This window comes from Schistocerca serialis, chromosome 2, assembly GCF_023864345.2.
Source record: "Schistocerca serialis cubense isolate TAMUIC-IGC-003099 chromosome 2, iqSchSeri2.2, whole genome shotgun sequence".
Taxonomy (NCBI): domain Eukaryota; kingdom Metazoa; phylum Arthropoda; class Insecta; order Orthoptera; family Acrididae; genus Schistocerca; species Schistocerca serialis.
Genome location: NC_064639.1, coordinates 1,130,304,895 through 1,130,319,335, shown reverse-complemented (window position 1 = coordinate 1,130,319,335; position 14,441 = coordinate 1,130,304,895). Strand labels below are relative to the sequence as shown.

Sequence of the window (14,441 nt, the reverse complement as noted above, 5' to 3'; positions counted from 1 at the left end):
GAGATAGACATGATCCAGCGAAAAGCAGCGCGATTCGTCATGGGGACATTTAGTCAGCGCGAGAGCGTTACGGAGATGCTGAACAAGCTCCAGTGGCGGACACTTCAAGAAAGGCGTTACGCAATACGGAGAGGTTTATTATCGAAATTACGAGAGAGCACATTCCGGGAAGAGATGGGCAACATATTACTACCGCCCACATATATCTCGCGTAATGATCACAACGAAAAGATCCGAGAAATTAGAGCAAATACGGAGACTTACAAGCAGTCGTTCTTCCCACGCACAATTCGTGAATGGAACAGGGAAGGGGGGATCAGATAGTGGTACAATAACTACCCTCCGCCACACACCGTAAGGTGGCTCGCGGAGTATAGATGTAGATGTAGATGTAGATGGTTTTTGCCTCACTGTCATAAGTATAACAGGGGAATTTGCACTCAGCTTCCATCCATACATACTTGCCTTCACAGGTTGAAGACGACTCGTTCAGTGTGGCATCTAGTGGAAGAGCAAGATACCTGGTGGCATGATGTCACAAGACGTGGCCCCAGAATTAAGAGAGTATTTGGCCTGAGAAGATGTGCTGAGCTTCAGCACCACACACACACCCGGCGCTCTACCCCAGTGCAACTCTACCCTTCGTGCATCTTGCACTTATACTCTGGAAAATACGAAAAGGTATGTTTACACCAATGAGCAAATGTGAGCACACAACACAAAGATCCAGGTTGAGGAGGCTTCTGGAAGATTGAGGCACCCAGGGTTCCCCTCCAGTTCACTGTGGCTAAGGTGGTCCGCACTTCCTCGATATACCAGTGCAGATCATGGACAGCGTGATGAACACCTTCGTGATCGTGGAGATCATGTCTTGGTGGCACCAGTCGAGACGCAGGTGGTCGTCAACAACTTGTGCATCGACTATGTGGGCAACGCCACCTTTCACCACCACGATGTTCATCTTCTGGAGTCCACATGGTGTCTGGAGGTGGGGTTCAACGAAGGTGCTGAACCCCTTCTGCACCAGCCCCCAAACGATGTACTTAGCAACAGTGTCATGTCTCTATGTGGGAGCCATGGGTCCTCCTGCAGGTCTGGACAACGTGGTTGGTGGTCTTGATGACATTACATCCTGCTCTGCATCTTTTCTCGAGTTCCTGGACAGGATTACATGGATGGTAGGGCGTTAATACATGCACGTATGCAGCTGATGGAGTCATGGCCAGAAAAGGAAAAATGGGTATTCACAACCCACTGATGCTGGTGAACTGTTGCAGCCAAAGACATCAGCGCTGCACCGCCACAAGACAACTGTAGTCATGCTGCCCGCAAGTCTGCTATCTTCCTCGTCGTTGCCAGCAAGTGCTCCTCCCACAGAAGATAATTCTCAAGGGCGCCAATCTCCTATTCTACTTCTTGTCGGCATCTGTCATCTGCTGGTGGTAACATCTGCTGCAGTGTCGGGAGGCGGCTTTGTCGGAGGATGGGATCTACCCACCTGGCAGATGGAATGCCAAGGCCTCCATGTGAGATGGGGTGTGGAAATAGCTGACAGGGGTGTCTATTGAGAGTCGAAGCCAGCTCTGCACTGCAGTTGCACATGGGTGTCGGTGGCCTTTAGTGCAGCCAGGAGTGTGCGACTAAGGGCGAGGTCGTGGTAGAGGCCCAGGAGAATGACACTGGAGAACACATAGAGCCACTGCTGGGACTTCAATTGTGCTCTGGAGATGACATCGAGCTGCCCCTGGAGGTGGCGCCTCAGATCGAAGAGGCACCACCCTGTGAATGAGAATTGCAAACCCAGGTATCAGAATGTCTCACCCCATACGTATGGCCGGCATGGTGGTATTGCCAGCTTTGAAGATTCTCCCATCATCCACTTTAACTTACTTCTCATAGCTGGACGCCACGAGTGCGAGGGAGACACACTTACCTGCAACCCCAGATGGCCCAGGGTTGTGACTGGCAAGCCGATGAGGGTCTTCAGCCCTCCTGGTGTAGAGGCAAACAGCAAGACGTCATCTGCCAAGGCCGCCACGTTGATCGGTAGGCCAAGGACAAGGGCGCCGATATGGGAGGGAAGCTGGTGCAGGGCAGGTCGAGGGCATAATGGAAGAGGAGGGGAAAAAAGAGATGGCCCGACGGACTTCTCTGGAAGGCTGCACGATCTTACTCTCGCCAGCAGAGCCCGCTATCACCCTCCGCTCGTCATTGTAGCAGTGCAGGACGTAGCGAAAGAATTCAACTGGTAGACCGTCCAGCGACGGCACGTAGACAGATCGACCAAAATTTAACTCCGAATCTCCCATTAGCCACCACTCTGACATCAACTTTGTGCAGAAAGCAGTGACTTGTGCGAGCACACGAAAGAGTAGTACACAGTTCTATGAACAGATGACGCGCAGTCTCACAGTTATTTCCATGGCCTATAAACACCTTCCCAATAGTCTATCCCTCTCGTTTGTGGCCAGATCTCGTATGAGCGAAAGCGTAGTACAATCTTCGGTAAACAGATGGAGCGAGCCACTGTTGGCAGTTATTGAAATAACTGTTAGTTTCAGAGGAACAGTGATTACGGTAACTGCTACTTCTCAGTAACTGGTTATTTCTATCAGTTATATTAATTTTTGGCCACCTGTAGTAGCCATGGCCAGTGTGACGTATGTCGTCTAAGAAGCAATGGGAGTAAACTGCTTAACTTTTACAGGATTATTTATATTTTACGGCACCCTTTATGGAAGGAAAGCACAATTCCAAGAATAATAACTGAAAAGGCACTTTATGCAACTGCAGTATGTAACCTGATCATTGTTTACCAGCTTTGAAAATACGGAGTATGAATTGTTTATAAACACGGAAGCATGGGATTACGGGTGTTGGAGCTGTTTAGTGGAATCGGAGGCATGCATTATGCTCTTCGAGGCAAGTGCTTCATTAAATACCACATAATAGTGCGTTTTCGTTACGAGTTTAGTTGCAATCGTTATTAGCCATCACCGTAGGCATTTGAAGATAACTGTGTATCATACAGTCGTTCTATTATACGTAAAACAACGTGGTCGAGGCTATTTTATTTCTATTCCCTTTTTCAGAAAGTTGTTCTGGTGAGGTGGTTGCAGCAGTTGACATCAACACTGTTGCTAATTTGGTTTACACAGCTAATTTTCCACAAACGAAGCTCCTTCAGAAAAATATTGAATCACTAACAGCCGAAGAAATTAATAACATGGGAATAAATATGATACTAATGAGCCCACCATGCCAACCCTTCACTAGGTAATTTGCATTTTATGAAATCTGAATATTAGTGCACAATAATTATTATTTTGTAGAACGTGAACAGCTGCTGCAGCGTCTTCAATTCGGACAATTTTTTTGGGGTGAGGATCATTACCACATTTTGGCCTACTATTGCTCCAAACGTTGATCACATCGTAAAGGAATATTTTGAGAATGCTTTAATCCCACAAATAGTGGAGACATATGAAAAAGTAGTTTTCTCAGTTTGCTCCATTATTTGTGGCATTAACACACATTCAGTTTTGTTGTACAAAATATACCTTTACTATGTAATCAATGTTTGAGGCGAAAGTAAGCTAGGTTGTGGTAATGATCCTCACCCCAAAAAAATTTGCAACACCTACGCTCTGCAAACCATTGTGAAGTGCATGGCAGGCAGTTCTTTACATTGTATCACATATAGGGCTTTTTCCCATTCCATTCATGTGTGAAATGTGGGAAGAATGTTGCGTAATTGCCTCTGCGCCTGCTGTAATTAGCTAGTGTAATCTTCATGGATCAGTCTAATCTTGTCTTCATGATCCATAAGCGAGCAAGATATAGGGGGTGTAATATATTCATAGATCCATCAGTTCATGTTGATTCTGAAAACTTTTTTCATAGGCTTTCAAGGGATAGTTTGCTTCTATTTTCAAGTCTCTGTCACCTCAGTTATTTCAGCATATCTGTGCACTGTAATCATTTGTGCTGGCTTTCCTTACATTCATTCAGTATTCCAAGTTGGTCCTATTCGGTAAGAGAAACACACACTTGAGTGATATTTTAAGGTGGTTTGCATGAGATTTGTGTATGCAGTTTTCTTTGTAGACTGATTGCATTTCTCTAGTATTATACAAATGAATGGCAGTCTGCCATCTACTTTACCTGTGACTGAGTGTATATGATTGTTCCATTTATCTCTGCAAACACACGAGACAAGAAGCCAACACCAACCACAGTAGAATAAGATTATATGCCCATAAGCTGTACAGGTGGCGAGAGATCGCAAGAATTTCGAACAGTATAAAAGAAATTTATATTATTGAGGGAGATGAAATTAAATGGGGGGAGAGGGTGGCTGGAATATAATAGTAAGAAAGGAAAGTGAAGGAAAAATAATGGAACATGAACTTGGGCAAAGGACTGAAAGGGGAAGCCATGTGGTGTAATTTTGTGCAGAGCACAATTTAATTATTACTAAAACTTGGTTTAAGAATTGTAAAAGGAGGATGTGTCTGTGGACGAGACCTGGAGACATCAGAAAGTTTTAGATAGATTTATGTAATGGTAAAAAGAGTTTTGAAAATGCAGAATATTTTAAGTGGGCGGGGGGGAGGGGGGGGTGTGAGGACTCTGACCATAATTTATCAGTTATGATTTGCAGATTAAAACTGAAAGATAATTAAGATGATAGGACCAGGATGAGTTGAAAGGGCCAGAGGCAGTTTAGAATTTCAAAGTGAGCATTAGGCAACATTGACTGAAATGGGGATGAATACAATAGAAGGCAAATGGGTATCTTATGAGAAATGAAGTAGTAAAAGAAGCAGAGAATTGATAGATAAATGGACAACACCCAGTAGAAATGTTGGATAACACACAAGATACTGAATTAATTGACAACAGAAGAAAATAGAGCAGTGACAGTGGCAAAAGGGAATACAGACACAAATGAAATTGACAGATAGTTCAAAACAAAAATGCGGGAATGGTTTAAGGAGAAATGCAAAACTAGTGGAATTACATATTCCATCTGTAGGAAATTAAATAACACTGTGGGAGGAAGCACCTGTGCGAATATGAAAACTTCAGATGGAAAGTCATTGAAAAGTAAAGAAGGAAAAGCTGAAAGGTAGAAGGAATGTGTCTAGGTCTGTTAAAAGAAAACAAACTTGAAGATAGAATAACTGAAAGGGAAGTAAAGTAGATAATTTTAATGGTGTGAAATGAGTCATTTTTCATTCACATTGCCCGTTTGCGTACAAATATGGCTACATGGTCTGTCTTGTTTACTGACTTAAATTACGAGGGCAGTTCAATAAGTAATGCAACACATTTTTTTTCTCGGCCAATTTTGGTTGAAAAAACCGGAAATTTCTTGTGGAATATTTTCAAACATTCCCGCTTCGTCTCGTATAGTTTCATTGACTTCCGACAGGTGGCAGCGCTGTACGGAGCTGTTAAAATGGCGTCTGTAACGGATGTGCGTTGCAAACAACGGGCAGTGATTGAGTTTCTTTTGGCGGAAAACCAGGGCATCTCAGATATTCATAGGCGCTTGCAGAATGTCTACGGTGATCTGGCAGTGGACAAAAGCACGGTGAGTCGTTGGGCAAAGCATGTGTCATCATCGCCGCAAGGTCAAGCAAGACTGTCTGATCTCCCGCGTGCGGGCCGGCCGTGCACAGCTGTGACTCCTGCAATGGCGGAGCGTGCGAACACACTCGTTCGAGATGATCGACGGATCACCATCAAACAACTCAGTGCTCAACTTGACATCTCTGTTGGTAGTGCTGTCACAATTGTTCACCAGTTGGGATATTCAAAGGTTTGTTCCCGCTGGGTCCCTCGTTGTCTAACCGAACACCATAAAGAGCAAAGGAGAACCATCTGTGCGGAATTGCTTGCTCGTCATGTGGCTGAGGGTGACAATTTCTTGTCAAAGATTGTTACAGGCGATGAAACATGGGTTCATCACTTCGAACCTGAAACAAAACGGCAATCAATGGAGTGGCGCCACACCCACTCCCCTACCAAGAAAAAGTTTAAAGCCATACCCTCAGCCGGTAAAGTCATGGTTCAGTCTTCTGGGACACTGAAGGGGCTATTCTGTTCGATGTCCTTCCCCATGGTCAAACGATCAACTCTGAAGTTTACTGTGCTACTCTTCAGAAATTGAAGAAACAACTTCAGTGTGTTCGTAGGCACAAAAATCTGAACGAACTTCTCCTTCTTCATGACGATGCAAGACCTCACACAAGTCTTCGCACCCGAGAGGAGCTCACAAAACTTCAGTGGACTGTTCTTCCTCATGCACCCTACAGCCCCAATCTCGCACCGTCGGATTTCCATATGTTTGGCCCAATGAAGGACGCAATCCGTGGGAGGCACTACACGGATGATGAAGAAGTTATTGATGCAGTACGACGTTGGCTCCGACATCGACCAGTGGAATGGTACCGTGCAGGCGTACAGGCCCTCATTTCAAGGTGGCGTAAGGCCGTAGCATTGAATGGAGATTACGTTGAAAAATAGTGTTGTGTAGCTAAAAGATTGGGGAATAACCTGGTGTATTTCAATGCTGAATAAAACAACCCCTGTTTCATAAAAAAAATGTGTTGCATTACTTATTGAACTGCCCTCGTATATACAGAAGATAGACTGGTAGAAAACAGTATCAGGGAAAATTAGTTTTGGTTCCATGGAAATGTGGGAACACACAAGATAATGACTTATCTTCATAGATAGGCCGAAGAAAGGTAAACCTTAGTTTATGGCTTTGTAATTCTGTCAGAGATGGCAAAGGACTTGGAAGACAAATTTAATAGAATGAATGATGTCTTGAAAAGAGTTTAGAAGATAAGTAAAACAAGGGTAATGAAGTGTAGTTGAATCAAATCGGGCAATGCTAAGGGAACTAGATTAGAAACTGACACACTAAAAGTAGTTGATGGACTTTGTTATTTGGGCAGCAGATTAATGGATGATGCCGAATGGAGAGAGGATGTTGAATGCAGATTGGCAATAGCATAAGAAACAGAGAGAAAATTGTGAATACTGATTACAAATTTATAAATGTAAGCCTTTCTAAAGGTACTTGTCTGGAGTGTAGCCTTGTAGTGAAACATGGCTATAACAAGAAGTGAATAGAGGCATTTGACATGCAGTGCTAGAGAGGGATTCTGGGGTCAAGTGGAATATTTGACCAGTGACGTAATGTTAATGGCCACTGTGACATCACTTTTTGGTGCATATATTCAGTTTTGTTAGGTGGTGAAGCTAACAAATATGCTAACAGAAAAAACTTAGTTATGGTGACAGACTGACCTGTAGCAAAGCCCAAAAAAAAAAAAAAAAAAAAAAAAAAAAAAAAAAAACTGCCACTGATACCACGTTACAGTTGCTATGTTGTTTACGGCTTTCATTACACATTTTCTATGTCGCTGGTCAAAGTCAACGACTGGTATCTAATATTACTCTTTATCCCAATGCCGAATTGATTTGGGGGGGGGGGGGGGGACAGATCACATAACTAATGAAGATATGCTGAATCAAATCCAGATATGAAGAGGCTTTGCACAGGACATACTACTGCTGCATGAAATCAGTGTTCAGACTGTAGACAATAACAGATTGGTCTGCAGTGTTGTCTGATGTCTGTGTGTGCTACTATCTGTGTTATAAAAAGTAAAAGGTAAACCCAGAAAAGCTGTATTACCTAAAAGTCATATTTCCATCAAGTATTTTGTTCGGGATTATGGACATGGTACAATATATGTCAGTATGAAAAATGCAAGAGGGGTGAATGGGTAGAACACTATGTAATTCGTACCACAAAAGTACTTTTTTTTTCATATGAAGTAGGCAGTTAAATTTTACAGGATAGACTGTAGACTGAAATGAAAATCCTCAAAGGAAATCTTTACATGGAAAAAAAAAGAAACTTTTTATAATAGCCACTTCTCTCTAATAATCCATGGCTCTTGCACTCCGTACTTAATGGATGTTCTCATACCAGCAGAACATGAAGTCTGGTGGAGGTCCCAGCAATGCTTGCATTGTTTGATTTGCAGGGACATTTCTGGTCAGAGGGAAACTAGTAAACAAAATATATCCTTACAAATTTCCTTTATACCCGAACTTAGTGGATTATTATCATATGATACCTTATTCATTTATTAGAATCAAAAGTAGTTTTAGCTATATTGAAGGAAATGTGGTGTAACAATTGAAGAATACTAATGAAGTGTAATTCACCTGACAAATTCCAAGAACGAATTTTCATTATGTCAATGGAGTTGTGCTGAGATGCATCTTCCTGAAAGATTAAAACTGTGTGCCAGACTGGGCCTTGAACCTGTGACCTCTGCCTTTCACAGGCAAGTGCTCTACCGACTGAGGTGTCCAAGCACCCCTCATGATCCAAATAACGACTCTGCTTTTGCCAGTAACTCACCTGTTTTCATACCTTCCTGTTTCTGTGAAGTGTGGCTGTGATCAAATGAGCTGATATCATATGTCTTTTCTGCCACGTGTAAAATTGCAATGCTAACAGTTACTGTGAGGTTCTGATAACATTCTAATCATGCGACACACCAAATTGTTCCATTCACAATCATAATAGGTATGCTTTCCCTCCAACACAGTAGATATTACAAATTCAGCTCTGTTTCTCTGTGATGTAGTTACAACCAGTGTCCCCATATATCATAAGAAATTGTACACTGTAAATTAAGCAAATTTTATTAGTCATTCGCGGTGTAATACTTTTCAAACAGATATGTAACATACGTCTGCCTGTGTCTGTGTGTGCGCGCGAGTGTATACCTGTGCTTTTTTCCCCCTAAGGTAAGTCTTTCTGCTCCCGGGATTGGGATGACTCCTTACCCCCTCACTTAAAACCCACATCCTTTCGTCTTTCCCTCTCCTTCCCTCTTTCCTGATGAAGCAACCATTGGTTGCGAAAGCTTGAATATGTGTGTGTGTGTGTGTGTGTGTGTGTGTGTGTGTGTTCTTTATTTTTATTGTGTCTATCAACATACCAGCGCTTTCATAGAAGAGTAGAACTGGTAAAAACAAAAAGTGGGGGCGAGAGAGAGGGAGAGTAGGAGAGTAGTAGACGCAGTAAAAATAAAAAGGATATTGTCAATGATAAGCAGCTGTCAGTAACACACGCCCTTCCTTGGTACATCAGATTGCAATGCTCTTCTTTCCTTTCAGTCTAAGAAATAAAGGCAATGAATGACATTTGTTTGTTTAAATGTAAACATTTACTAGCTTCTAACATCGGGCTTATCAACCCATCCCGTTTTAATTGGGAAAATTATACATCCTAGTAGTAAAAACTTTATAAAGTATTTTTTTTTTCACAAATCCTCAGATTTTGTCTGTTTAAAACTGCTATGGGCAAATGCCCATTTATAAATGTCCTGGCCACTGGGCATTTGCCCAGCCCACATTACTGAACCCATATCATCAAAGTGTTGTAGACTGTCTCATTTCTGTTTATTACTTTTCACAGAAATGGGCTGCAAAAGGATATGGCTGACAATAGAACCTCACCTTTTCTGCATTTCTTACGGCTGTTACCTGAACTGACTGGAAATCTGAAATATATTCTTTTAGAAAATGTCAAAGGTTTTGAGAAGTCCGAAGCCAGAGATATGTTTGTTAACATCCTGCAAGAAGCCAATTTTATTTTTCAAGAATTTCTCTTAAGTCCATTACAATTCCATATCCCTAATTCTCGGACGCGTTATTACCTTATTGCAAAACAAAGGCCACTGAATTTCTCATTTTCTATAAAGCCACTGGTAAGTGTAATGACAACATTATGTATCATCTTATAATATATTTATAACAAATTTAGAATTGTGAATGATAAAATTTCAGGATGTATATTAGGAAAGAATACTTTGCATTTCTATAAATGCAGTATACTTAAGCATATAGTTTGTGTCCTGTTGACAGAACTGTTTTGCCAGAGAGGTTCATTTTTAATTTGCACAAGAAGGTCAACATTGAATAAATATTTACATAAATGTTACAAAAAATTGGTTCTCTACACATTATTAGCTGCACTGAGAAATCAGAATCATTGATTCAGTGTTCCTGTTTCAAGCTCTGGTTGTAATCTTCTTAGCTAATTTTATTGAGGTGGCTCAGGAGTTAAGGAACTAGGCTCGTATTTGAAAGGAGTGGGGTTCAGATCTCCATTTGGTCATCCAGATTTAGGTTTTCCGTGGTTTCCTGGAGGCAGATTAAGACAGAGGCTAAGATACAGCCTTTAGGTATGCCAGTGCTGATTTCTTGCCCAATCTGGATGTGTGTTCTCTCTGATGACCTCATTGTGAATGAGTTTTTTGGTAAGCTTCTTTCCCTAGTCAGTCAGTAGCAGTCACATTTGTGATTTTCAGAAGTATAAAAATAGTAAAGCAGTCTATAATCTCAAGACTGTTTTGAGCAGCTCAGTGCTTCACAAGACATGGTCATATTCCGGAAGTAGTAGTTTCAAGGATGAATGCTAAGTACCATAAAGGAAAATGCCAAGTATCAAAAAATAATCAGTCATATTTTGTAAGTAATGCAGCTCCTCAAAAATACGGAGTCTGTTTGCCTCTTCATTCTTAGTTGGCATTGTACCATTATAACAAATGATAATGTTAAGACATACACAGCTGTAATTTTGTACTTAAGTTTGTAATAGCTCTAGCAGCAAGAGAAAAAGTTAATTTATGCATATCTTCAGATGATGGTAGCCTATGACTTTCACATCTCTTCCTGCCCCTACACCACCTCAGCATGTTGCTCCTCAGAGCAGTTATAAACAATCAGGTGGATGTGAATCATTTAGCTCATTGGGTAATACATTTGGTGACTGCACTGACGGGGAAGATGACACACTTGTAAAAGAGCATGTGGGCTAACATAACCAGTTTTTTTTTGGGGGGGGGGGGGGATGCGATACATTTTCAAATGCATGCTTCAGTGTCACTGGACTGTGTGTGAATACTCAAAACAAGTAGTAATTGTAAGATACACCTCAATAAACCATGATACAAGGCAATGCTACTTTGTGTAATTGGATTACACACCATAGTTGGATCTGTTATCTGATGTACTTCACATTCCCATGCAGCCACCTGTAGTTATCAGCTGAAACTTTGAGCCATTTTTGCACCCAACATCATATTTCAAGCAGCTGCTGGAGGTTAGTGGAACACCAGAGACAGTTGGGTAAGAATAACTCATGGACATAATGCTGATCTCGTGCAACATCACATGTGCAGTGATGTCCTCGGTATATGCTGTAATTACCAGGTGACACACACTGATGGTTCTGTGAATTATCACAGGCAGTAACAAACAAGACCAATAAGTACATGTAATTCCCTCAGCCCTAAGACACCAACATTTGTGTGTTGTAGATACCTTGCAAATCAGATGATCCCTGCAACTGTTGATGTCTGCTACATTGCACTGTCAGTTCTTCACCACTTGGTGCAACTAGCTATCCTCACACACTTCACAGCCTGACTCAAAATTTCTTTTTGTACCTTCCAAGCTCTATAGATGCTCTCGTGCGTGCTTATTGCTCTAGTACCCATGGTAGAAGGATGTAGCAGAGAATGGCGTAACAACAGTGTGTGAGTTGTTTGCAGAATTAATTTTCTGGCAGATAGAAGAGAGGCATTTGCAGATTGAAGCTTGAGTTGAAACTTGTCTGGATAGCTCAGTTGGTAGTGCATTGCCCACAACCTACAAGGGTCCCAGTTATAATTTGTCAGTGCATTATATAGAATGATGTTGTTTTGTTTTGTTGAGTTGCTTGTATCTTCTTTCTTATGGCATGTCATAAATATGAAATTGTTGGTGGTGAAATTAACTTATAAAAGTGAATAAAATAATTCAGTCTGATATAGAATTTCACATTTCAGGTGGATGATATAACACAAATTTTGGATGGAAATGACAGTACTTTGTACAAGACGTATCGTATAAATACACAGTATCGTGAACTTGCTGCACAAGAAGAAAGCCATGAAAATAGCAGAGACAAGAGAACTTGCTTCTCTCTTTCTCACATTCTTGAAAAAGAAAATGCTGACAATTTGTCAAGTTTTAAATTGCCCAATAACATACTACTAAAATATGCTTGTGCCTTAGACATTGTTTTCCCATTGTCTAAACATTCTTGCTGCTTCACAAAAGCATATGGTCATTATGTAGTGGGTACTGGGTCAGTCCTGTCAAGTGAATCTACAGAGTATGTTCTAAGTGTTGCTGAAAAAATAAAGTCACATGAATGTGAATCAGAACAGTGTCTGGACCTACTGCATAGCTTGCAACTACGCTATTTCACACCATTGGAAATAGCGAGATTAATGTGTTTTCCACCAGATTTTAGCTTTCCCATAATTGTGAACCGGAAACAGAGGTACCGTCTCCTAGGGAACAGCGTAAATGTTCATGTTGTATCAGTTTTAATAACACTACTTGTTACTGACAAATGATAGTATTTGATAAGAGCTTTGACTCAATGAGAAACTTGTATCGAAAAGATTTTATACAGTTATTTATTAAAGTAGCCAAATACTCTTTGTGTAAAATAAAGTCTCAGCTGAGCATTATATTGACTGTATTTCTTTTGTCTCTACCATTCCTACAGATATTTTTACACCATTAAATTTTGGAGGAAATACTACATTTATTGTACATTTTTATGACTTAATTTTGAAAGCTGTGCAAGATGATCACAAATTTAACAGTGGCAATCATAACAAAGGAAGACTTAAGACTGCAAGTCTGCAGATAGGAAGTGGTTAATCAGTAGTTTTCTGAGTGAATATTTTACTCCGTGTAGGAGTGTGCACTGTTATGAAATTTCTTGACAATTGAAAAATGCAATACACTTGAATGCTTGCTTTAAGTTGGCAGTGTACTTAACCGTGTTCACAGTTTCAATTTTGGCCTCTGTTAGTTTCTTGGCCCACATACACTTTTAAGTAGTTGGAAAGTTTCAGCAACTATGATGTTTACATGACACCATACAAAATTTTTGTTCAGTGTTTGGTTCTCCAAAGTTCATACCCATTTCGTGTTTCTCCCAGCTTGCTCAGTCATGCTACCTAATTGCGAGGAAACTTCAAAAATTAAGTTACACATTGCACTGGCAAAGTTAACTTTTATGGATAGCTGTACTATTATTCAAAGTGAGATACATGACTATTTTTCAATGTAGTCATCAAGTCTCTGTGAATGAGGGTCAGAATGTTCTAACAATCTTTCATTTCCTCAATGATAGTAATCTGCTCTTGGTCGTGGAGCCATTCGAGAATCACTGTGTGAATGTCCTCATTGTTGAAAAATAGCTTCCCCTTGTGAGTGATGTGAATCAGTTCATATTGCGTGGACATCCTCTTTCTAGTCGATGTCTAAGCCCGTCCTCTGTACTTCAGCTTTGGAGCACATTTCCAGTTGCTACAGCATTTCACTTTCACACTGTGATGCACCTGTTCTCCTTTTTGAAACAGAACTGTCTGCAGGAAACCTAGAACATATGCTGTCTTTTCGACAGTGTGCTACTCTTGTTGGGCATTGGTAATGGTGGAGAACATGTAACTTCATTTCTGAAGTCCAAACATAGTTGAAGCTCTTCACTTTTTGCAGTGTCTCCCTACCAAATGGAACTTAAGTATCAAATTTGTTTTTGTCTCATTTTATTACATCACTGTTCTCTGACAAGAATGCCGTTCCACCATAAGTAGCTATCTCCTGTCAGACATCCAGCTGTTCGTGGGCTCACTCAGTTCCCCATACTATCAAGTCATCTGCAAACACTACTGTCTTTATTTATACTAACCTGTCCATCAGAAACTGAGCTATGCTAAACACCGCATATAGGAGTGCTGAGACATATCTTGTTTTAGTCTGTTTTCAAATTGCTACCACTCAGTTTAATCCAGGCCTTCTTCCACAGGTAATGTAGCTATTGTTCAGACTTTTAACTCTCCCTGTTGTTTCATACTCACTTCCAAATTTTGCTCCTGCATATAAATCTTAAAAAACTGCACAAACTGTTGGTTGTACAGTATAACCTCATTAATGCAAACTCGCATAAGACAAACTCGCAGTTAACGGGAAAAAAATATTGGTCCTACCAGGAATGCATTAGTTCTTATGGTATGTTTTATCTGTTAACACGAATTTTGGTTAAGGCGAATTACGAACTCTGTTTCGGTTCCTAGTGTTATTAAATTTCACTGAAAAACAAACTTCCGACCTTAGAGTATCCTAATGCATAATTTTTTTCCCGAAATAAATGTAGGAAATGTAGCTACAAAGCTAATTATACTTATTGTTGACTCGTTTTTAACATATTGTTGGTCGGTAGCTGCGATTATCACCTCAACAATCAGCGTATGCTGTACATTGTAAGACAT

At 40.8% G+C, this 14,441-nt stretch overlaps 1 protein-coding gene across 5 annotated transcripts; it reads left to right on the top strand.

Annotated features, from left to right (window-relative positions):
- Window positions 1–2,452: 2,452 nt before the first annotated feature.
- LOC126458590 (tRNA (cytosine(38)-C(5))-methyltransferase) lies at window positions 2,453–12,629 on the top strand. Of its 5 annotated transcripts, none has more exons than XM_050095732.1 (5): window positions 2,453–2,577; window positions 2,708–2,792; window positions 3,093–3,276; window positions 9,521–9,812; window positions 11,937–12,629. In XM_050095732.1, exons 3-5 carry the CDS (start codon window positions 3,227–3,229, stop codon window positions 12,510–12,512), a joined length of 918 nt encoding a protein of 305 aa, XP_049951689.1. In that variant the 5' UTR covers window positions 2,453–2,577; window positions 2,708–2,792; window positions 3,093–3,226; the 3' UTR covers window positions 12,513–12,629. The 5 variants fall into 5 exon arrangements, with proteins under 5 accessions (XP_049951689.1, XP_049951687.1, XP_049951688.1 ...); XM_050095730.1 differs by having other exon boundaries at window positions 2,455–2,577; window positions 2,708–2,922; XM_050095731.1 differs by lacking the exon at window positions 2,453–2,577 and having other exon boundaries at window positions 2,627–2,926; window positions 3,097–3,276.
- The last annotated feature ends 1,812 nt before the right edge of the window (window positions 12,630–14,441 follow it).

Coding starts and splice junctions, on each gene's coding strand:
- LOC126458590 (XM_050095730.1), top strand. CDS start 2,862: ATGGGATTACGGGTGTTGGAGCTGTTTAGTGGAATCGGAGGCATGCAT. Junction 2,923..3,092: donor CATGCATTATGCTCTTCGAG/GCAAGTGCTTCA, acceptor TCCCTTTTTCAG/AAAGTTGTTCTGGTGAGGTG. Junction 3,277..9,520: donor CCATGCCAACCCTTCACTAG/GTAATTTGCATT, acceptor TACTTTTCACAG/AAATGGGCTGCAAAAGGATA.